This window comes from Carcharodon carcharias, chromosome 12 (assembly GCF_017639515.1).
Source record: "Carcharodon carcharias isolate sCarCar2 chromosome 12, sCarCar2.pri, whole genome shotgun sequence".
NCBI classification, from domain to species: domain Eukaryota; kingdom Metazoa; phylum Chordata; class Chondrichthyes; order Lamniformes; family Lamnidae; genus Carcharodon; species Carcharodon carcharias.
In genome coordinates, this window is record NC_054478.1 from 32281957 (window position 1) to 32306929 (window position 24973).

At 40.3% G+C, this 24973-nt stretch overlaps 1 protein-coding gene and 1 non-coding gene across 10 annotated transcripts in view; one reads left to right on the plus strand and one right to left on the minus strand.

The window, feature by feature from the left end:
- The window catches only part of clasp1a (cytoplasmic linker associated protein 1a), a 307929-nt gene that overhangs the window by 225495 nt on the left and 57461 nt on the right, over positions 1–24973 (minus strand). For all 9 annotated transcript variants that reach the window (XM_041201534.1, XM_041201541.1, XM_041201539.1 and 6 more), the window contains exons 3-7: positions 6240–6318; positions 5296–5399; positions 4806–4897; positions 4618–4693; positions 2268–2365 (exon numbers count right to left, since the gene is read on the minus strand). In XM_041201534.1, the coding sequence (XP_041057468.1) occupies positions 2268–2365; positions 4618–4693; positions 4806–4897; positions 5296–5399; positions 6240–6318 (449 nt within the window). The remainder of the gene's footprint in view (positions 1–2267; positions 2366–4617; positions 4694–4805; positions 4898–5295; positions 5400–6239; positions 6319–24973) is intronic.
- On the plus strand, positions 7562–7690 carry LOC121285361. The gene has a single exon (XR_005944652.1). It is a non-coding gene; the product is annotated as a U4atac minor spliceosomal RNA (small nuclear RNA).

Sequence of the window (24973 nt, forward strand, 5' to 3'; positions counted from 1 at the left end):
GCTAAAATGCATTTCCAAAATTTGCATATAAATCATAAAAAAGCAAAGCTTTACAATGTAACATCCCTTTCGCAATGATGTAGAAATCTGGGGCTGTTGATTTAAGTTTAATCTAGATAATAAAACAGGTTTTTATCAGTCTATTACAATCAGTGCTTATACATAATCAAAAAATATTATGCTATTTTAATAATGAATTAACAGCCTATTATATCCATTAAATTAACATGAAATTAAAAGCTCCTCCTGTGCAAAACTGAAAAATCTCATTAGAACAAGGCTTGCACTTTATGTTCCAACTTTCCCCAGGTGATCTATGGAACATACACTACACATGCACGGACTCAAAAAAGACCGGAAAATAAAGGAAAATAGAGTTAAGGCAATCAGATCAGCCATGGTCTTATCAAAAAATTAAAGCTGCAGGGTGAATACACTAGTGATGACCACATTTGAAGCACTGGGTGATGGTCATGTGACAAGCCCACCCTTTGTGTGTTTAATCTTCTGCTTTCTCTGCAGCAGGAGACTAAACAGCTGAGACCACTGACGAAAGACCCAAATAGGGTCCCTCCTTCCTTTCCGCTTCTCTTTCCAACCCATCTTGGAGGTTTCAAGACCTGACTGCTGACCATGACCATTCAGGGAGGCTCCTGCTACAGTCAGAGGATTTAAAAGAATTCAACCTAGTACTACCATCTCCAGGAAAACAGCCACATCAGCTTCCTACATCTTTGGAATAGAAGCATCAGGACCAGCAAAGCAAAGTTGCAAGGCCACCAAATTCAGCCCGAAGCCAGCAGGTCACCAAACTACAGACTGTATATTGCATTCCCTTTATTTTTATGGGCTCCAATTTGACCAGCCTAGCTCCCCCGGACTCTATTTGTGTGTGCATGTGTGAGGAGGGGGACCAGAGAGAGGGAGGGGTGGGGGGTGGGGGGGACAGGACCGAGAGATTGTAACACTAGTATCATCAAGACAAAAGAGTACCTTATCACTGTTTCTGCAACAAGTCCCATTAGGTTACAGTCTTTGAAAGCTATTTACCTCAGTCGTTGTCTGTGGTAGCATGTTTCACATTTTAACCACTGAATCAAAAAATTTCTCATTTCCCTATTGGATTTATTAGTAAATATCTTGTATTGATAGCATTTCATTTTAGATTGTCTCCAAAACTACCCTTTCAAACTCATTCACAATTTCAAAGATCTCTTATCAAGTCACCTCTAAAACTTCCTTTCTAAAGAAAAAAGCTCCAAACTTTTCAATCTTTCCCTGACTATAATCTCCAAGTTCTGGTGTCATACTTAATTTTTGTTTTGCACTTATCTCTAGTCCTTTTATATTACAGTATGGAGAACAGAACCTGTACATTATTTGCAGCCTGACCAGGATATTATACAAGTTTAACATAGCTGCGCTGCTTTTGAATTCTGAACCTCTAGAAATAAAACGGTAACTGCCTCGTTAGCATTTGATTATTTTACTGGCCTGTATTACTGCTTTTAGTTATTTGTTCACCTACATCCCTAGACCCTTTTGCACTTATACCTCATTCAGTTTCTTATTTTCTAAGGTGTAGGCGACATTAGTTTTTCCCTATCAAAATGTAACGTGTTTATGAATATTAAAGTTCATTGCCACTCAACTGCACAGTATGCAGTTTTTTAACATCTTCTGGGATTATGTTCTAATTCATCCCTAGTGTCAGCTATGCAAACCCCCCAACACCGTCCAACCTCTTCCCCTCAGTTTGATATCTCATGCAAATTTTGATATAGTTATTTGTTCTCAAGTCCAAATCATTAATGTAAATTTATGAACAACATTAAAAATGGTGCTTTTTAAAAGGAACATTTGCAATATCTCATGTACCTCCAACCACTGCGCATTGGAAACTGATAAGTGCATTCTTAGATATTTAATGTCTGCACTGAGTGAACAAAGAAAGCTTCCCTTTTATAGACAGCAGGTCTCATTTTATACAAGACTCAATGATCAAACGGCTACTTTCATTATTGCAAAGATCAGTTGTGCTGTTACATTGTTTCAATGAAGTACAAAAATGCAACACATTCTCTGATAAGTGAAATATTTTAGAGGGTTTACTTAGCAAATATATTTAGTTTTCGCCACAACTGGAATAATACAAATATTGGTAAATATTATTTATCAAAATAACAAGCATTACAATTATATAACAAATGCAATTGCATTAGCAGAATAACAGCACCTGGGTCTAATAGTTGACATCACTTTCTTACCTTGATTGTGGTAGCCCCTTTTTATGAAGATCCGCTCGGACTCTCTCTCCTACGTGCTTGTATATTTCTACTAAACTATTTATTGCTGCATCTCGGACCTGGTAAGAGTTAAAAACAATTTAAGTACAATTTAAAAAGTGACTAGTAAGATCCTTTGTTTACTCTGAGGGAGATTATCAGATTTAAAATTTTGCATGATTAGTTATAACCAAGTTTTCCATGTGTTTAATTGGGCAGTAATCCTGAAGTCCTGTAGTTTCATATTTGCTATAATTGTTGCTCTGAAGGTTGCTCTGGAATTCAGATGTTGAGTATATTCAAGGCTATGATCAATAGATTTTTGGACTCTTTAGGGAATCAATAGATATAGCGATCAGGCAGAAAAATGAAATTGAGGTTGAGGTTGAGGAGCAGCTATGATCTTATCAAATAGTGGAACAGGCTTGAGGAATCATTTGGCCTACTCCTGCCCTGTTCCTGTTTCACTGAATTTCAAAGCTGAACTTTTCAAATATGTTTAACTCTTTAATTAATGCACTCAATATTAGAATAATTAGCAGCATCAATTTCACTTTTTATTCACAGATATTGTTTTATTCACCAATTTCTGGAAATAGTTAAATGGATCAAACAGTGAATTATGATACAGAATTTTGAATAGAGCATACCTGATTAGGAAATAAAAATGAAAGACATCAGTTTTTCAACTGATGTTTTTAACTTTTTAACCCAAACATTAAACTACTTTAAACACAACAGTACTGCTGTTAAGTTGCAACAGTGAACACATCAGCTTTTATTGCATATTATTTTTTATCACATATTAGACTTCACCTTGAACAGAAACCTAGGTTCTGCAACACATCACAAAAACTAGTCTATCAAATATAAAAGTCTTTCTTACATGGGGTTTTTTGTCTCCAACTGAAATTCTTGTCCAACCAGAGAAATGGAAACAGAAACATAGGAAATAGCAGTAGGTCATTCGACCCTTCATGCCTGCTCTGCTATTCAATATGATCTTAACTGATCCTATCTCAACACCATGCTCCCACTCTCTTTCCCCATACCCTTTGACGTCTTTAGGGTCTAGAAATCTAATTCCTTCTTAAATACATTTAGTGACTTGGCCTCCACAGCCTTGTGTGAAAGAGAATTCCACAGGTTCACCACCCTCTGAATGAAGAAGTTTCTCCTCATCTCAGTCCTAAATGGCCTACTACATATCCTGAGACTGTGACCCCTTGTTGTGGATCCCCTCAGCCAGAGGAAACATCATTCCTGCATCCAGTCTGTCCAGCCCTATCAGAATTTTATACGTTTCAATGAGATCCCCTCTCATTCTTCTATACTCCAGTGAATACAGGCCTAGTTTATCCAATCTCTCCTCATGATAATCCTGCCATCCCAGGAATCAGTCTAGTGACCCTTCACAGCACTCCCTTCTATGGCAAGTATATCTTTTCTTAGGTAAGGAGACCAAAATTGCACACAATATTCCAGGTGTGGTCTCAACAAAACCCAAACCGCTGCAGTAAGATATCCTTACTCAAATCCTCTTGTAATGAAAGCCAACATGCCATTTGCCTTCTTAACTGCTTACTGCACCTGCATGCTTGCTTTCAGTGACTGGCGTACAAGGACACCCAGGTCCCTTTGTGCATCAACATTTCCCCATATAGAATGTGAATATTTTGTTGCTTGATAACTGGGGAGGAAATGTGCCAAACGGTCCTTCGGCACAATAACCAAAGCAAGATCCAAAGAGCATTGTAAGTGCATAATTATTCTAACATCCTACAGATGGCAGTGTGCTACCCCTGCAATGTCACCATTAACCAACAGATGGCTCTATCAAAATAAGCAGTTTAAATCACAGGAACAAAACAGGCTCATTTACAAAAATGATAGAACAAAGCAAGAATGAATCAGCATATAGTTTGTAAAGAATCTCAACAATGAATTCCTATTATGGATGTTATTGAACAAAGTGTAAAGTTGGATTATGAAGTTCCAAAAACAAAGGATAATTGTTTGGCAACCGCACAAGTTCAAAGATTGACAAATCATGTAGGAATCTGGATGTCTCAATATATAATACAGCAAGATTCAAAATCAAGTAAAAATATAACTTCCATTACTCATCATTGACGGAAATGGAATTCGTGTCAAATGTCCATGCTAGGCTATCTTAGCTGGTTATTAGTCAACCACTCAAAAATATAATGCATACATGAATTTTGATGACAGGCTGTTGTAGTTCTCCAATTTCTAACTACACAGACTGAAATCAGACGCAAATGAGGCAAAAATAGAGAAACATTCTGTTTTTAACAAGCTGACTACTTACCTGACTGTTTGGGTCTCCTAATAAATTACAGATATGGGGTACGATTTTGCTTAGAGTTAAACTGTGAGCTCCATAACTGGAAAAGAAGAAAAAGACTTTTAAATGTTGTACTTGCAGAATATTACTTCTCACTTACTAAAATAAAAACCAAAAACTGTAGGAAAAGTTTTAAAACCAGTTTAACTTACGTATTTAATGTGCTAATAAGGCAAAGGCAAATCCCTTCTCTGGTTCGAAAATTCTTGTGTTTAAATCCTCCTAGCATTCGTTCCCAGACATACTGCAGGAAAAGGATAACAATTTTTCATTATTAGAATGCCATTATTAACTTGCTAAGGTGAGACAGACGAGCTCTTTACGTTTACAGCACCCACAGAAGCTCAAAACAAAGAACACCCAAGATGTGCTACATCCTTTTTAAGCATAGTAGTTTAGTGGCCCAGCTGCTCGGGTGGTTTGTTTCAATACATCTCTAACCAAAGAAAACTAAAGCTATGGGCAGTCAGTATTAAAAAATTCCCTGAATCCTAAAGTACAAATTCAAATAGGAAATTGATCCAATATCAGCAAACCCCATTAGCCATGACCAGTGAAGTTTTTTTTATAAAATCACAAATATGGTAGTGTCAATGTATTACTGCAGCAGGAAAAAATGATTTCCTATTCCCAGCTATGTACCTGTGGAGTAGCAGCGAGTTCCATAATCTTTAGCAGGAGAATCTGATCTTCTCCTCGTACTGGATCCTTAGCATCCCCTAATCTGTCTATTAGACTTGGTAAGACTGCAGAAAATAGTAAACAAACAATACAAACGTTGAACAATTTAAATAATTAAAACACATATTATATATACATATATGTAAAAAAACTAAGTTGATAACAAAATTCAAAGCTAGGTGGAGGTGTTTATTTTATGTTCAAGTTACAGGTAGATGTTTGTCTCCTATTCGGTGTGAAGCAACTGCTCAGCTTTGCATACTGCAATTAAAAGCGTCGTACTTGCCAGACCACCATGGTTTTAAAAGCAAATATTTAGACAAACTTTGGACCGACCATAAGATGCACAGTAATTTTTGGCAACATTCCCCCCCCCCACCCCCACCAAGAGAAAAATGTTTCTTATGGTCCAGCAAATACAGTAGTTTCGTTGTTTGCTGATTTTCTTATTGATAAACACCACAGCACAACAATTATCACCATAAAACAAAGTGCATTCATATTAAAAAATACACACATTATCTCACACACACTGCAAAGAAAGACAGACTTGTAAAAGATGCTATCTGTACAACCTTAGCATGTTCCCACCAAATAAGTACTTCTGAAATGTAGTCACTTTTATAATATAGGGATAAGTAGTAGCCAATTTTTACACAGCAAGGTCGCACAAACTTTAAATGAGACAACATCTTCACAATTTATCAGTGATATTGAATGAGCAATAAATATTGCCTAGGCACCAGGGAGAATAGTTCCTTTAAATGGTGCCACATGAACTTTTAAATCTGATTGAGGGGCAAGATTTATCCAAAAGGAGCTACAAAAGAGAACCTTGATAAACAGTCAAGCTCATTTCTTTCACTAATTTTGAAACAATTGAAATCAACCAAAAATAAACATACCTGTACCAATGTGCGTTTTGAAGTGATCCTGAAGACGCGTAATGAGGGTTGATAAAATTTCTATACCAAACAAAGCAACCTGTAAAAATAAATTATGAAATTAATGTATTAGCAAAGCTTCTAAACATAGAATCTTAAGCAGCAGAAATGAAAGGATATCCGCATTTAGTGACTTTAATAAGGAATGTGACAGGGTGCTTCAAGATAGGAGTACTGAAAACAGGCAGAGATGCAGGAAGGAAGAGATTAGGAGGGGGTGACTAAAGGCTTGGTGAAAGACTAGTGCATCCCTAAAAATAATCAACTGTGAATTCACATCAAAGAGAGGGGGGGACACCAGTAGGAAACTAGCATGATAAACAAAGTCATGCACTGACCAGAAAGAGGCTATTACATGGTTATCAAGATTTTTTAAATATAATAAACAAACAGCAAGTCACACAGGAACCTTGGCCCCAACACACTGCTGCTGTACTGTGCTGTTTGGGAGCATAATTCACACTGAAAATTCTAATATTTCCTCCATTGGCTCAAGGAGGAACACAAGAACACATCAAGGATGGGAAACAGTCACATAACCCAAATCAAAGCTCAGCACACTAGTGCCCTACTTCCCATCGATGCCATCTGGCATACCATTCCAAACGTTAGTCTTTCAGATAAGCTCAGACTGATAACACTTCACTTGTTCAAATTCTACAGCCTTTGGCCCTACTTGGCAACACAATAATATTGTAGGTTTAACATATCTAACAGCCTACTTCTTGATCTGCAGAGCTCTTTTTCACAAAGATTTTTCACCATATATTGAGGCAGACCCAAAGAGAAAGCAAGTTTAAGCATTACTGGAGACAGAAACTGAGAACTGCCATGATAGATTTCACATTGGAGAAAAACATTTGTTCCAATTGATCTGTGGGGCATTATTACAGATAGTATGATTAACCTGCTACCTATGGGACAAGAAAAGGTCAACCAAAGGCGTCATAGGGTCATTTCAAATGTGCATATTAGAGACAAAGACAAAATTGTTTCAATATATTGGTGCACTGCATCCAATAATTGCTAACCTCATAAATATACTGCAATTCCTATATGTCAGCAGCTGATGGCAGTGCAAAGCATTATGGGTAATTAGAATAACTATTTTTATCCTCAAGAATGTGCATTTACTGAGATTTAATCAGCACTAAACCTTCATAATGCAATTAACAAATATGGTTACAAATCTGAAAACAAGCCAAGGAAAGCTAGAAAATAGTCACCATCAGTCAGAGGTGTTACTGTTTCACCTATCTTCCTGACACAAGCAATTTTCATTAACTATCCTTATCTTGGGGTTGCGTGGCTGTTCAATGAACGTGTGGTGAGAACAGCACTGCTAACACCATTACAACACTTGCGCATCACCTAGGCATCTTTGTTTAGGCTATGGTGCAATTTTTGGAACCTTTTCAAGGTTTATTTAAATTGCTGATTTATTAATTGAATTTGTTGTTAGCCTACATTGTTTTAAGCACATAATCGAAGTGTTTTTTACTTTCACAACTGCGATCATACAGCATTTTTGCAAATTACATTTGTCAGGTCAATAAAGGGCCCAAACACTCCTTTCAAATGAAGCAGCATTTCAATTGCACTTTAGTCTACTGCATTCGCTGCTCCCAATGCAGTTTCCTCTACATTGGAGACCAAACACAGACTAGGTGACTACTTTGCAGAATACCTTCGGTCTGTCCGCAAGCATGACCTAGACCTCCCTGTCCCTTGCCATTTTCAACACTCCACCCTGCTCTCATGCCCACATGTCCGTCCTTGGCCTGCTGCAATGTTCCAGTGAAGCTCAACGCAAACTGGAGGAACAACACCTCATCTTCCAACTAGGTACTTTACAGCCTTCCGGATTGAATATTGAGTTCAACAATTTTAGATCGTGAACTCTCTCCATCCCCACCCACTTTTTTCCAATAAATTTATATATTTTTCTTTTCCCACCTATTTCCATCCATTGTTTTATCTCTACCTTTTAGCCTAGTTCGATCACCCCCACCCACCCACTAGGACTATCTGACATTGCTCATCCTGCTTTCTACCCTTAATGTCCCCATTAGCACATTTGTTAGCTAACATCACCACCGTCAACACCTGCCCTTTTGTCTATGACATCTTTTGGCAATCTCCACCTATCACTGGCCCTCTATCCAGCTCTACCCCCTCTCTCAAACCATCTTATATTTCACCTCTTTTCTATTTTTCCTTACTTCTGATGAAGAGTCATTCGGACTTGAAATGTTAACTGTATCCCTCTCCACAGATGCTGTCAGACCTGCTGAGTTTTTCCAGGTATTTTTGTTTTTGTTCCTGATTTTCTTGGACTTGTCTGGCAACAAAGGCCACGTAGGACGTTCCTCTGTTAGGATTTCTTCAGGCACAGGAAGTAAATGATGTATGAGAGTGTATAGCCAACATTCCAGAGGAGGGCAAAGAAAATGTTTCAAAGACACTCTGAAGCTCTCCTTGAGCAGCATTGAGGATCAATTGTTCAAAACGGTGACAACTTGTCCATCAAGCTGCATCACACTCTGGGTTACGTCTTAATAAGTAGGCAGCGCAGCAGCAGAGAAAGAAAGGAAAGCAAGCAAACCCTACACTCTGGATCCCACTACTTCATGGAACATCTGCTCCATGGATTCAAAGATCGGTGGGTCGAGAATCAGCCTGTTCAGTCACGTGAAGGCCCATAGCAGGAACTCATGACCCTGAGTAGACATCATTCTCGAATCAAGGGACAACGAACGACAACTAATATCTTCAGCATTTTCAAGTTGAATCCAATAGAAGGAAAATGGTACCATCGATATTCCTGCGAATGCTGGCCTAAAGGTCTTCCTTTCTATATTTCAGGCTAGTTTATCATTGTTTATCCAGGACTCCATCAGTCCGACCAACATTGTTGTTTGTCCCAAGGACCAAAGAGTGGTCTCCCAGCCCTCTCAGTGCAGCTGCACACTCCATGGTGTTTAACCTGGAATCGCACACAATTCTACACTTCAAGTCAGACATATGAATAGTACATGAGATGGATGTTATTATCAGTGATGTGATACCTTCTCTCCCACCCCATCCCCTTTTCACATGATTACTGAGGAACAGGTTCCCAGAGAAAATCGAGGATCGATTAACAGCTTTTAGAAGAGAGATGGATTGATATGTTAAAGATTGAGGGTTGTACAGGTCTTCATGACATTGCTTGCTTTTCCAGGGGAGGTCAGGAAAGAATACAACTTTCAGACGCAAATGATTAATTGATGGGGTAGGGCAAGAGCATGGGAAGAATGCATGATACAAAAGAATCATAGATGAACATGCTTGGGAGGCCAAATGTCACAATTTTCTTATTCAGAAACAAAAGGTTGAAAGTCAAGGTAAATTGGGAAGTAAAGACTGGGTAGTGCCAAGCTTGAATGCAAATGCACTCCAGGCCAGCCTACACCTCCTTCCATCATAAACTTGAACTCATTCATAACTCTGTTGTCTGTATTTTAACTCACACCAAGTCCTATTCACCCAATACCTCTGCTTGCTGATTCCTCATCATGCAACACCTTCATTTTAAATTCTTGTCAGTGTTAGCAAATCCTTCCACAGTAACACTCCTCACTTCTGCTATCTCCACAGCCATAAAACCCTCAGGTTTGTATTCCTCTAATTCTCAGCTCTCAGAGCCCTGATTTTAATTGCACCATCACTGGCCATCAGCTAGTTGGGCTCTAAATCCTATAATTCCCTCCCCATTTTTCCTCCTTTAATATGCTGCTTAAAATCTGCCTCTGACCAAGCTTTTGGTCAACTGTCCTAATACCTCACGTGGCTCGTTGTCAAATTCTGTCCGAAAAGAATCCTGTGAAGCACCTTGGGATCTTTTGTTGCATTTCTATGGTACATTTAATGTAAGAATCAGTCGTAGACTGAAAGAGGAATGGAAGATTGAGGAAAGAAAGAAACTTCAGTTTGGAGTTGCAGGAGAGAATAAGCTTTTGTTACACACAAAGTGTTGCTGATAACAACAACCTTGACAGCGTTTAAATGTTAGTGGGAATAAGACAAGTATGTTGAGTGAACTTGCGATTTGGTTTACTTTAACACTACCTCAGGAGTTTTGGTCAAAGTTATTACTAAAATTGAGAAGCAGAGTGGGGGGAAATTTCTTTACTCGAAGTGCAAAATATATTGCCACAGAAGCAGCTGAAAATTGATTTTAAGTAGAAACACTCCTGATGTGTTCCCAAAAACCAACGTGCTAAATGAAAATGTACTAAATGTAAATCACTTTCCCATAAGAAAACATGTAAAAAGGGTGGGTTACATGCTTGACCTGTAATTTTGACATTAAAAACCTATTGGCTACCTTGAATCTAATTGGCCCAAAAATCCTCTAACTTCCCTCCCTGACCCTCCTGCTTGCTACCTCCCTCCCCAACCCCCTCCTTCCCACTACTACCCTCCCACTACTTCCCACCCACTGAGTGAGAGCTCGGGAGCGAGGTGATGAGCGGGAACATACGAATATAGAGCAGTAGGCCATTCGGCCCCTTGAGCCTGCTCCGCCATTTAATAAGGTCGTGGCTGATCTGATATTAACTTCAAATCTGCATCCCGCCTAACCCTGATAACCTATTACACCCCTTTGCTTATCAAGAATCTATCCACCTCTGCCTTAAAAATATTCAAAGGCTCTGCTTCCACCAAGTTTTCAGGAACAGTGTTCCAAAGACTCTCAACCCTCAAGAAAAATTTTGCTTCATCTCAGTTTTAAATGGGCAACCCCTTATTTTTAAACAGTGACCCCTAGTTCTAGATTCTCCCACAAGAGGGAACATCCTCTCCACATCCACCTCGTCAAGACCCCTCAGGATCTTATATGTTTCAATCAAATCACAAGGATTTTGGAGAGGGAAGCAATGAGCGGGAAAGTTGGGAGAGTAAAGCAGCATGAGAGGGAAGTTGCAAGATGGTGGGAGTGTTGCTAGAGGGAAGCAGCGAGAGTGAACATGAGAGAAGTGGCGAGCGGGAAGAACTGGGCAGGTCAGGAGAGGCAACGAGTGGGAGTGTAGGAAGAGTAATGCGCTGAGTGGGGAGGAAGGGAGAGGTGGTGAGCTATGTCATTTTGCTCTTAAAAAAAAATGCGCATGCGCAGTAACCACGCTAGAATGAAAATGAAAATGAAGGCAGTTCTATTCAGGGGATTTCCCTAATTTACAAACCACGTTAAAATGAAAATTAGTTATTGGGATTCACTTTAAACACGGGATACCCGTAGTGCCCTTCCCATTGTAAGGCATCCCAGGAGGGTGTGTATGGCTCAGTGTCAAACAAGAGAGAGAGAGATGGAGTCAGTAGTTGGGGGAGATAGTTTGTTACAGAGGCCAAAGAAAGATCTTCCAATATTTACTTGGGAGGAATGTTATGCTAATCCAATACTGGATGCCAGACAAGCAATCTGACAATTTAGAGAGTGGAGGGGTCAAGAGAGGTGGTGATGACTTGGATGGAAAATGACACGGTTTTCAGATGATATTGCTAGGGAGCAGTATGTAGGTGAGAAATAGAAGGGGGCCAAGGATAGATTGTTGGAGTTACAAAGACAACTGGAAGAGGAATAACGATAGGGGGTTTGATAGGTGTTTCTGTGGCCACAGACGCGAATCCAGGTGTGTTGCTGCCTCCACAATGCCAGGGTCAAAGGTGTCACTGAGCGGCTGCAGAACACCCTGAGGGAGGAACATGAACAGCAAACAGTCATGGTCCACATCAGTACCAACAACATAGGTAGAAAAAGGATGTGGTCCTCCAGTCAGAACTTAGGGAGCAAGGTAGAAAATTAGCATGCAGAACTTCGAAAGTAGTAATCTCTGGATTACTCCCTTCCTAACAGCACTATGGGTTTTCCTACAACAGATGGACTGCAGGGGTTCAAGGCGGCAGCTCACCATCACCTTCTCGAGGGCAATTAGGGACAGCAACAAATGCTGGCCTAGCCAGTGATGCCCACATCCCACGAACAAATGTTAAAAAACTCCCATTACAACATGCAAGTGAGTATAAGAGGATAAAGCCAGATGGGAGAGATGGTGCAGGAGGAATGGCTTTAGATCCATGGGCTTTGGGATCAGTCCTGGAGAGATGGGACTTGTACAAGCCAGACAGGTTGCACCCAAGTAGAGGCAATGTTCTTGTGGACGATTTGCTAGTGCTATTAGAAAGGGTTTAAACTAATTTGGCAGGGGTGTGGGAACCAGGAGATAATATCAGAGAAGAATACTGGGAGAGACAAATAGCACTACAGTAGGAAGTATTAAGTTATTATTATGAAAACCAGACAAGTGCAATCCCACCCAACTGGGTGACAGCGAAGACATGCTGAAGGAGGGTGGCTGGTAGATCATGTCAAAAGCTGCAGACAGGTTGAGGAGGAGGAAGGATATTTACTATTGTCATAGGATGCCATTTGTGCAATTAATAAGAGCTACATCGGCACTGTAGCAGTGGCGAAAACCTGATAAATTCAAACATGTTGTTGTGTTAGATGCGGATACATACTTGGAAGGCGGTAACACATTCAGGAAATTGAGAGAGGAAAGGAAGGTTGGAAAATTGGGTGATAGGGGTCAAGGGTTGGTTTGTTGAGAAGGGCGAACGACAGCAGCTTTGAGAGAGAGCACATCATTTCTGGAGGAGCAAGAACCATTAACAATTTCAGCCAACACAGAAACCAAAAAGGGAAGTTGGTGGCCAACTGTTTAGTGGGAATAGGGCCAAGGGAGCAGAGATTGGGTCTCAAGGACAAGATGAGCTCAGAGGGCATGAGGGGAAGCATAAGAGAAAAGTAGAGAAAGATGCTATTTCAGGACTGGGGCAGCTAATCAGATGGTCTCAAGCTTAGCAACAAGAAAGTCCATGAGTTTCTCGTACCTCTTGGAGGTGAGGATAGAGGAGACAGAAAAGAGGATTTCAGATGCTGCAGTTGAGAGTTATCTTTGCATTCCAGGATGATCCTGGAGTAGTGTGCAGTTTTGGCAGATGAGAACAGTACCCTATAGTGCTTCATATGGTCATTCAAATCTGGCAGTGAATGGCTAAATCAGTTGCACATCATATCCATTCAAGTCTCCATCACTTGAACTTAAAATGAGTGGCGATGAGGTCTATATCAGAGCGAGCAGCCAGGGTGAGACACAGTAACATTTTATGGGGAAGTGAGACAAAAATGGCGATAAGGGCTTGGTTGAGCACATGGGTAGCTGCAGAAATGTTGGTGAATGAGGACTATAGTTAGGACAGTTGTTAAGGGAGAGCTTTTTATTTCCCCTTAGGGACAGGCACAGAAAGTAGTAGTTTTAGGCAGTGTGTTCATGAATGAAGTATACCTTAAACAAAGTGTAAAAGTTGAAAATTTGGTCAGAGTTGGAATTCTCTGCTATGTAATGGGTGAATGAATATCAAACTGAAATGTAGTTTAGCATTTTGAACATAACTTTAAACTTTTTAAACTAGAAAAAAAACTGCAAGCTGGTTAGCAGAGACTGCTCAACAGTGACAGCTAATTGTCAATCAGCGGGAACAGGACATGGTGCAGCATCACTGCATTGGTAATCCAGAGACCCCGCCTAATGTTCTGAGAACCATCATGGCAGTTGGTGGAATTGAAATCTAGTTAATAAATCTGGAATTAAAACCTAGATCACGATAGGAAAGTTAAAAATGAATGAACAAGACACAGACACCAGACAAGACAAAAGCACACCCTGCCAGTTGAATGTCCTCCTCTTTACAAACAACTGAGGATTTGTTCCAAAATTGGAAGAGCTGTCTCACGGGCTAATCAAGCAACAGCCTGACATGCAAATCACACTTTAAAGCCAATGCCCAACTCCATCACCATCTCTGAGTATATCTTGTCCCATCGACTGAACAGACCCACCAGAAGTGGTGTACAGTGGTACAGTCGGGCGGGAGTTGTTCTGGGAGTCCTCAACACTGACCCTGGAAGCCGCGAGGCATCAGGTCAAATATGGGCAAGGAAACCACCTGCTGAATATTTCTGGAAGACACACTGAGGGTAGCAAGGGCACAGAATGCACTCTGGGCAGGGGACTTTAATGCATATCAGTGGCACTACTACAATCAGTTGTTTCTTGAAGGCTGTCATCTATGATGGTGGGCACCTAAGAGGGAGGCCAAATTGTATCATCCACACTTAACTTCAGGCTCAAGATGGTTTAAAATGCTTCAGCCTTGTCTTCTGCACTGATGCGCTAGGCTCCCCCATCATTATGAATGGGGATATTTTTGTAGCCTCCTCCGGTTAGTTGTTTAATTGTCCACCACTATTCATGACTGGATGCCAGGACCACAGAGCTCCAATCTGATGCACTGGTTGCAAGCTCACTTAGCTTGGTCTACAATATGCTACTTCTGCTGTTTCCATGTGTTGCATGTCCTGCGTTGCAGCTTCACCAGGTTGGCACCTCATGACAGGTGCTGCTCCTGTCATGTTCTCTTACACTCCTCATTGAACCAGGGATGGTTCCCTGGCTTGATGGTAATGGTAGTGAGGGATATGCCAGGCCATGAGGTTACAGATTATGTTGAATACAATTCAACCGAATTTTTGGAAGAGATAACTGAAGCAGTGGACAAAGAATATCTAAAGAATATATTTAAAAATCTTAAGAATAACATCTAAAGATGTTATTTATTTGGGCTACCAAAAGGCATTTGATAAAAAAAATCTCTCTAAAGAGGCTGTTAACTGAAGCTGGAGCTCATGGTATTAGAGGCAAACTAGGAGATTTGCCGAGTGGCAGGAGACCAGGGTAGAGTTAATGGGCAGGTACTCTAAGTAGCAGAATGTGATTAGCGACATCCCTCAAGGATCCATGTTAGGGCCTCAACTATTCAGCATATTTTTCACAGCTTAGACAAAAGACCAAAAGCTACATATTCAAAAATAAGCAGCACTGCGAGCAGTATTGAAGGAAACATAAAAAGAAAAAGATATTAACCACACTAAGCAAGTGGGCCATCGTGGCAAGTGGATTTCAGCATAGGCAAAAGTGAATTCATCCACTTTGGAGCAAAGAAAGGGTAGAACAGAGTATTATCCAAATGCTGACAAGCTAGAAACAGTTGAGTTCCAAAGAGACTTTGTGGGTCCTTGTACATAGATTACTAAATTGGCATGAGCAGTTACAGACAATAATCAAAAGGCTAACGACACTCTGGCCTTTTATATCTAGAGGGCTAGAATACAAAAGGGCTATAAAGTCATGCTACAGTTATACAAGCCCTAGGAAGATGGCAATAGAAGTATTGCAAGCAGTAGCAACTCTGGGCACCATAAATTAGGAAAGATATACTGGCCTTGGGAGAGAGTGCAATATAGATTTACAAGGTGGATACCTGGACTTCAAGGGTTAAATTCCAAGGAGAGATTACACAAACTCAGGTTGTATTCCTTGGAATTTTGATGATTAATGAGTGATTTAATTGAAGTTTTCAGGATATCAAGGACAACAGATAAGGTAGATAGTGACAAACTATTTTTTATGCTTAGAGAATCTACGACAAGGGAACATAGCCTAAAACTTCAAGCCTGACATTTCAACAGTGAAATCAGGAAACACTTTGTGCAAAGGGTGGTACAAGTTTGGAACTCTTCTGAAAACGACAACCGAAGCTAAATTAATTGTCATTTTTAAATTTGAGATTAATGATTTGTGCTAAGCAACGGTATAAAGGGGTATGGGGCAAACGTGGGTAAATGGAGTTAGGCTGCATATCAGCTTGAGAGGCTAAATGTCCTAGTCTTGTTCTTATATTCCTAAGATACAGAACTTCAGTACAGGGGAAGAAGCTGGCTGATGAGTAACTGGTAAGTTATTCTACTTATTCGAATTATACTAAATAGTTTTTCAAGTTTATGGTATGACCGCAGGATGTACATTCGCTTGCATATGGAAAATCACGGACGCACCACGGGTTCCAAACAAACACATATGCAAAAAGTGTTGCCCGTTGCAGAAGCTTGAGCTCCAGGTTTTGGAACTTGAGTGGCAGCTAAAGTCACTGTAGTGCATCAGCGAGGAAGAGAACTACATGGATAGTTTAGGGGGACTGGTCACACCACACGTTAGGAGCATGCAGGCAGAGAAGGGAATGGGTGACCGTCAGGCAGTCTAAGAACCAGGCAGGTAGTGTAGGAGTCCTCCAAGTCTATTTTGCTTGCTAATCTGCTTTCCATTTTGGATACTGGTCAGGGCGATAGTTCCTCAGGGGAGTGCAGCCAGAGCCAGGCCTGTGGCACCATGGATGGCTCAGCTGCACAGGAGGAGGAGGAGGAAGAGTAGAAGAGCAATAGTGATAGGGGATTCAATAATCAGGGAATCAGACAGGCGTTTTCCTCAGCAGTAAAAGTGACTCCAGGATGGTGTGTTGCCTCTTGGTTCCAGGGTCAAGGGTGTCATGCAATGGCTGCAGGGGATTCTTCTGGAGGAGAACGAACAGCCAGAAGTCGTGGTCCACATTGGTACCAATGACATAAGTAGAAAAAGAGATGAGGTCCTAAAAGCAGATTTTATGGACTTAGGAAGGAAATTAAAAAACAGGGCCTCAAATGCAGTAATCTCAGGATTACTCCCAGTGCCATATGCTAGTGAACATAGGAATAGGAGGATTGGCCGATTGAACACATACTGGAAAATTGGTAAAGGAGGGAAGGTATCAGATTCCTGAGGCATTGGGACCAGTTCTGGGGCAGGTGGGCCCTGTACTAGATGGATGGGTTACACATTAACAGGATCAGGACTAATATCCTCACAGGGAGATTTGCTAGTGCTGTTGGGGATGTTTAGTTCGTCAGGGGATGGGATCCTGAGGGGTTGCTCAAATTAGAAGTAAAGCTGGTAACAAGAAGTAGAAAAATAGCAAGTGAAATTATAAGGAAGGTGAAATGAAGGCGAGCACAACAGGCTTAGCATGCAGAATAATGTTAAGATGCCAAAATTAAGGACACACTACCTGAATGCACACAGCATTCGCAACAAAGTAGATGATTTAAAGGCACAAAGAGGTAAATGGGTATGATCGAATTGCCTTTACGGAAACATGACCACAGTGTGACCAAGGCTGGGAACTGAGTATTCAAGGATATTTGACATTTAGGAAGGGCAGACAAAAAGGAATAGAAGATGGTGTTGCACCGATAATAAGGGTTGGGATCAATACATATTAGTACGGTCAGAAGGACAAAATGCGGAACCTGTTTGGGCAGAGCTAAGAAACAGCAAGTGACAGCAAACATTGGTAGGAGATTTTATAAGCCAACAAACAGCAGTAATTTGGTAGTAATCATTCAACAATCCTTAGATTCTGGAAAAGTCCCAGAGGATTGGAGAATGGCCAATGTAATACCCTTATTCAAAAAGGGAGAGAGACAGGTTAACTTAGGCCAGTTAGTTTAACATCCGTCATTGGGAAAATGTTCGAGTCTATCATAAAGGATGCAAGAGCAGAGCATTTAGCAATATATAATCTAATCAAGCAGAGTTAGCATGGCTTCATGAAGGGGAAATCATGCCTAACAAATTTACTAGAATTCTCCGAGGTGGTAACAAGCAAGACAGAGAAAGGGAAAACAGTAGACGTAATACATTTGGATTTCCAAAAAGCATTCAATAAGGTACTGCATATAAGGCTACTTAATAAGAGCTCATAGTGTTGGGAGTAGTATATTAGCATGGACAGAGGATTGGCTAACTAATAGAAGACAGAGAGTTGGGATAAGGGGGGGGGATTTTCATGTTGGCAACCTGTAACTAGTGGAGTGTCACAGCGATCAGTGCTGGGGCCTCAATTATTTATGATATAATATATATATGTGACTTAGACGAGGCAACTGAACGTACTATCACCAAGTTTGCGGATGACACAAAAATAGGTGGGATGGTAAGTGGTGAGGATGACACAAGGAGTCTACATAGGGATATAGACAGGTTAAGTGAGTGGGCAAAAACTTGGCAGATGGAATATAATGTGGGAAAATGTGAGGTTATGCACTTTGGCAGGAAGAATAGGAGAGCTGAATATTATTTAAAAATGGAGAAAGACTGCAGGAAGCTGCAGCACAGAGATTTGGGGGTCCTTGTGCATAAATCCTAAAAAGCTAACATTCAAGTTTAACAGGTAATAGGGAAGGCAAATGGAATGTTGGCCTTTATTTCAAAGGGAATGGAGTGTAAAAATAGGGAAATCTTGCTAAAACCATACAAGGCACTAGTTAACCAAGAATACTTTGAACAATTTTGGTCCCCTTATCTAAGGAACGACATACTGGCATTGGAGGCAGTCCAGTGAAGGTTCACTAGGTTGATCCTGGGTATGGAGGGATTTTCTTATGAGGAGAGGTTGGGTAGGTTGGGCCTGTCACATTGGAATTTAGAAGAATGAGAGGTGACCTTATTGAAACAAATAAGATTCTTAGGGGGCTTGACAGGGTAGGTGTTGAGATGTTGTTTCCCCTTGTGGGACAGTCTAGGAGCAGAGGGCATAATCTCACAGTAAGGGGGCGCCCATTTAAAACAGAGAGATGAGGAGGAATTTCTTCTTTCAAAGGGTAGTCAATCTGTGCAATTCTTTACCGTAGAGGGCTGTAAAGGCTGGTACATTAAGTATACTAATGACTGAGATTAACAAATTTTTAATCAGTAAGGGAATCAAGGGTTATGGGGAAAAAGGCAGGAAAGTGGAGTTGGAGATTATCACATCAGCCATGATCTGACCGAATGGTGGAACAGACTAGATGGGCTGAATGGCCTACTTCTGCTCTTATGTCTTCTGGTCTTATGCAATGTTAGGGATGGTTTTCTAGGGCAGAATGTTGAGGAACCGACTTGAGAACAGGCTATTTTATATCTAATATTAAGTAATGAGAAAGGGCTAATTAATAATCTTGTTGTAAGAGAACCTTTATGGATGAGTGACCGCACTGTGATGGAATTTACATTCTGTTTGAAAGTGAGGCAGTTCAATCTGAAGCCAACGTGCTAAATTTGAAGAAAATTATGCAGGTATGAGAGGCAAATTGGCTGAGGTGGATTGAGAAAATACTGTATAAGAGTATACAGGCAATGAATAGACTTTGAAGAATTATTACATAGGTTACAGCAATTTTACATCCCTTCATGACAGAAAAACTCCGGAAAAGTCAGTTATCGTGGCTAACAAAGGACACTAAGGATTGTATAAGATTAGAAGAAAAGGCCTATAAAGTTGCGAGAAATAGTAGTAAATCTGAGGACTGGGAGCATTTTGGAATACAACAAAGGACAATTAAGAAACTGATAAAGAAAGGGAGGATAGAAAATGAATGTAAATTGGCAAAAACAAAAACGGACTGTAAAAGCTTCTACAGGTATGTAAAAAGGAAACATTTAGCTAAGACAAATGTGGGTCCATACAGGCAGTCAGGAGAATTTGTAATGGGAAAGAGAGAAATGGCAGAAGCGCTAAATGATTACTTTGTGTCTGTCTTCATTGAGGAAGGTGCAAGAAATCTCCTGGAATTAGACATCCAAGGGACTAAGGTGAATACAAAATTGAAGGAAATTTGTATTACCAAGATGGTTGTATTGGAGAAATTAATGGGACTGAAAGTTGTTAAGTTCCCAGGATGTGATATTCTACATCCAAATGTTGAAAGAGGTAGCTATGGAGATAGCGGATGCATTGGTGATCATCTTCCAAAATTCTATAGATTCTGGGATGGTTCCTGCAGATTGAAAGGTAGCAACTGTAACCCCACTATTTAAGAAGGGAGGGAGAGAGAAAACGGAGAACTACAGACGTGTTAGCCTTACATCAGTAGTAGCAAAAATGCTGGAATCTGTTATAAAAGATGTGATAAAATGGACACTTAGAAAATAATGATCTGATTTGGCATAGTCAACCTGGATTTACGAATGCGAAATCATGTTTGACACACCTGTTCAGAGTTTTTTTTAAGGAGGTTACTAACAGAATTGATAAAGGGAGTCAATCTATGTAGCGTACTTGGATTTTCAGAAAGCTTTCGATAAGGTCCCCCACAGAAGGTTGATTAGGAAAAGTAAAGTACATGGGATAGGTGGTGATATACTGGCACGGATTATAAATCGGTTAACAGGCAGAAAACAGAATAGAAGAAATAAATGGGTCATTCTTGCGTTGGCAGGCTGTGACTAGTGGAATTCCACAGGGATCAGTACTTGGGTCCCAGCTGTTCACAATATATATCAATGACTTGGATGTGGGGACCAAATGTAATTTTTTCCAAGTTCGCAGATGACAAACGTGTCTTGTGAGGAAGATGCAAAGCAGCCACAGGAGGATTTGGACAGAATTAGTAAGTGGGCACGATGGAATATAATGTGGAAAAATTTGAGGTTATCCATTTTGATAGAAGGAACAGATGGGCAGAGTATTTCTTAAATGGTGACATTAGAAAGGTGTAGATGTACAAAAGGACCTGGGTGACCTCATCAATAAGTCACTGAAAGCTAAATTTTTTTCTATTCATTAGATGGCTATTCACTGGCTGAGTCAGCATTTATTGCCCATCCTTAATTGCCCTTGAGAAGGTGGTGGTGAGCTGCCTTCTTGAACCACTGCAGGCCCTGTGGCATAGGTACACTGACAGTGCTGTTAGGGAGGGAGTTCCAGGATTTCAACCCAGCGACTGAAGGAACAGCAATATATTTCCAAGTCAGGATGGTGAGTGGCTTGGAGAGGAACTTGCAGGTGGTAGTATTTCCATGTGTCTACTGCCCTTGTAAATCTAGATGGTAGCAGACGGGGGTTTGGAAGGCGCTGCCTAAGGAGCCTTGGTGAGTTCCTGCAGTACATCCTGTAGATGATACACACTGTCACTGTTCATTGGTGATGGAGGGAGTGCATGCTTGTGGAAGGAGCGTCAATCAGGCGGGCTACTTTGTCCTGGATAGTATCAAGCTTCTTGAGTGTTGTTAGAGCTACACTCATCCAGGTAGGTACAGAAAGCAATTAGGAAGGGTGAATGGTATGTTACAGCCTTTATCACAAGAGAGTTTGAGTACAGGAGTAGTGGAGTCTTGTTTCAATTGTATAGAAGCTTGGTTAAACCGCATCTGGAATACTGTGTGCAGTTTTGGTCCCCCTTACCTTAGGAAGGATATTATTGCCAGAAGGAATGCAACAAAGGTTCACCAGATTTGTTCCCAGGATGGCAAGGCTGTCCTATGAAGACAGGTGGGGAAACTGGGCCTGTATTCTCTAGAGTTTCGAAGAATGAGGGATGATCTCATTGAAACCTACAAAATATTTAGAGATAGACAGGGTAGATGCAGGAAAGATGTTTCCCGGGTTGGGGATTCTAGGACCAGGTGACACAATTTCAAAATAAGAGTGAAGCCACTTAGGAATGAGAGGAGCATTTTTTTTAAATTCAGAGTGTTGTGAATCTTAGAATTCTCTACCCCAGAGGGCTGTGGAAGCTCAGTCACTGAATACGTTTAAAGCAGGGATTGACAGATTTCTAAATACTAATCGCAAAGAGATAAAGGGTATTGTGGAGGAAAAAGGCATTGAAGTAGATGATCAGCCATGAATGGTGGGTGATGAAGCAGGCTCGATGGGCTGAAAGGCTTACGTTCCTACTTCCAGCAATGCACTACTGAAGAGGGCAGTGTGCAACTGATACAAGAGAACTCCCAAGTTTCCCTCTCTCCTTTCCCTGTAGTGATATACCTAGCCTCAGTAAGAAGGTGATTAGTTACTCAACCAATGAAGCACATCAATAAATCAGTGTACAACCACATTATATGACATTATTATAATGCACTACACAAGCCAAGAAATTACAATCAATTAAAAGAGACAAATTACTCAAGTAAAGCAATATCATATGTAATAGACGACCATTGTGGCAATCAAGCCTTCTCCACCATTCAATAAGATCGTGGCTGATCTTTATATGCACATACACACACACACTATATGTAATATAATTATAATTTAAAAAATGAAATAATTTGAGGGCTTTTGGGAAGCTCTGCTCGGTGCTCAGTAAAGTGACAAACACTTGGACTCTCCCCAACAAGACTTATCTTTAATACAAGGTTTTAGACTGAAACTACATAAACCAATTTCAACCAGCACCACTAGAGTTGGCATGGAGGAATTCCCACCCCCCCCACCCCACTTCCACAAGAGTACATTAGTTATAATGTGATGCTTCAAGGTGATAGATAATTCATAGAAAGGTTGTGCAAAAGTTACCAGGTAACCTTCATTACCTACAATTCGTTATCAAGACAATGAATAGTGCAAGGCCATTATCATGTGAAAAATATGTATTACTTTATAATAACATTTGCCAGTTTACTAAAAATGCTTACTATAATCGGAGTTATTTATCTATTTTTGGTGTTTCATTGTTGCCAAGTAAGTGCATACCTGTATGACGGTAGTCCATGGGGAGTCTGAGGGGAAACAGTAGAGGAGTGATAATGGACTAGTAATCCAGAAGCCCCAATATTCTAGGGATATGGGCTCAAATCCCAGCATGGCAGCTGGTGGAAATTAAATTCAACCAATAAACCTGAAACTAAAAGCTAGTTTCAATAATCAACCATGAAACTATCGTCGCAAAAACCCATCTGATTCACTAATGTCCTTCAAGGAAGGAAATCTGCCAACCTTAAATGGTGTGGCCTACATGTGACTCCAGATCCTCAGCAATGTGGCAGATTTTTTAAAAAGTCCAGGTCACCGTTGCTGAACATCTTTCAGGTGAAGAGAGTAAGTCATTCAAGCCCCCCATGTCCAAACCACTATTCAATTACATCATACTACATACCATTTACCCATAAAAATATCTATCAATCTCAGCCTTACAAACACAGTGCATCTCTGGCAGGCTGTGTTAATAGCAAATACTTTCCAGCACCTGGTCAGCTGCAAAGGCACAATCTACTTGTGATGAACCACTTCAACAAGCCATTCTGAAGAAATCTGAAGAACTGTGGAAATTGCCCCGTGCAGACATGATTGCTTCTACAGCAGCTATAGAAGGTCTATACAGTAAAGCAGGCACAAGCTTGCTTCATTGATCTGCCAGATGCAGCAAGCAACTTGGCCCACTAGTGACAAAACAGGGTGACACTGTATCCAATGGTTGTACGGTTGATGGCTGCCTCTTTCAGTGGTGTTCAAGGCCTTCTACAACATTATTTTTCCCATCAACCTGTTGTCAGCAGCAACTTGATAGGGCAATGTGCTTAAAAATAAAATGCTTTTAAGAGTTTTACCTATTTCCAGCATAAAATACACATGATATTGCAATGAACGCTTGGAGATGCCAAATTCTTTTCTCCCACTATCGATAACAGCAACAATGTTAACACCCTGAACATAGTTTCTCTAATCAAATAATTTAGATGGACTCAGCTATTTTTACTTGTATCAAAAGCTTCCTTGTGAAGGAAGAAACAAGACTGCCTACAGCTGTACCAGACAAAATTGTAACATTACAGGTACTACTGCAACAGAATAGCAACTTTCCTTATAAACACTTGCAAGCACTTCCAGATTGTTTTAAGGATATCTACAATTTCAAAGCTAAGGGAAAATATAAAAATACAATGTTTTACTTTAGAGTTTTTAAAAAAGAGTAAGTTTGCACTGTTTTGTCTTCGAAATTGAATCTCTCACACTTAATTTTTGCCAGACCCCAACCAACATTCTTGAATCAAATTTCAGAGAACATCTTCAGGCAGGCTGTTGGAAATAATAATCAATATCACTGAAATTCTCATAATCCACACTATTTAATACCAGTTCGTTTGGTTCAAAGTTTTGACGGAGATATGGGTGATCAAACAAACAATATCAACAATCAACTGTGATAAAAATAGACTGAGAAACGATTGGTAGAGTTGAGTCCCAATTTCTGAAGTCACTCCAACTCTCAGCTCAGGGTCAGCTTCTATTTCATCGAGGTCCAAATTCTTCTGTTACTGATCATACCTGCACGAAAAAGCAGTCTGCAATACTACTGAGTCACAATATACCAATATCTAGCAACAGGATTCGTGCCATCAGCAAAGTAATTGAAAAATCAGTGTTGGCTTCATTAAGCAATCTTTTTCTAGTCAAAACTTCCAACTGACATTTGAAAAAACTAACTCCAGCAACCATCAGTTGAACCTTAGAAATAGTATTTTTTTGAAGACAGACAAGTTCCAAATTAGGTAGGCAAGAAATATAATAATGAATATCATGAGGGTAGTTTCCATAATTTACATGCTTCTAGCCTGAGTTTCAATTTTTACATCAAGAATAAACCTTCTACTCATAAATCCCAGAAGTCACCCAAGATTGCTGATTGAAGTGGTAAAATGATGCCTCCAGGGAAGTGGCAAATAATTTCCAACCATCTTGGCCGTGCACTATCAATAAACAGGACAAACTTTCACAAATCCACCCATGTTGATGCAAAGAGGCGTCATGGGCTCCTGATCTGCTTCCCACCAATGCAACCAAGATTCTATGGTAGAAGTTTACAGGAAAGCTTACACATAATGCTGCAAAGAATTAAGTAATGAAGCCCAGTTGATAAAAGCTCATTTATTCTTTCAGAGATGACTTTATTGGCTTCTCCG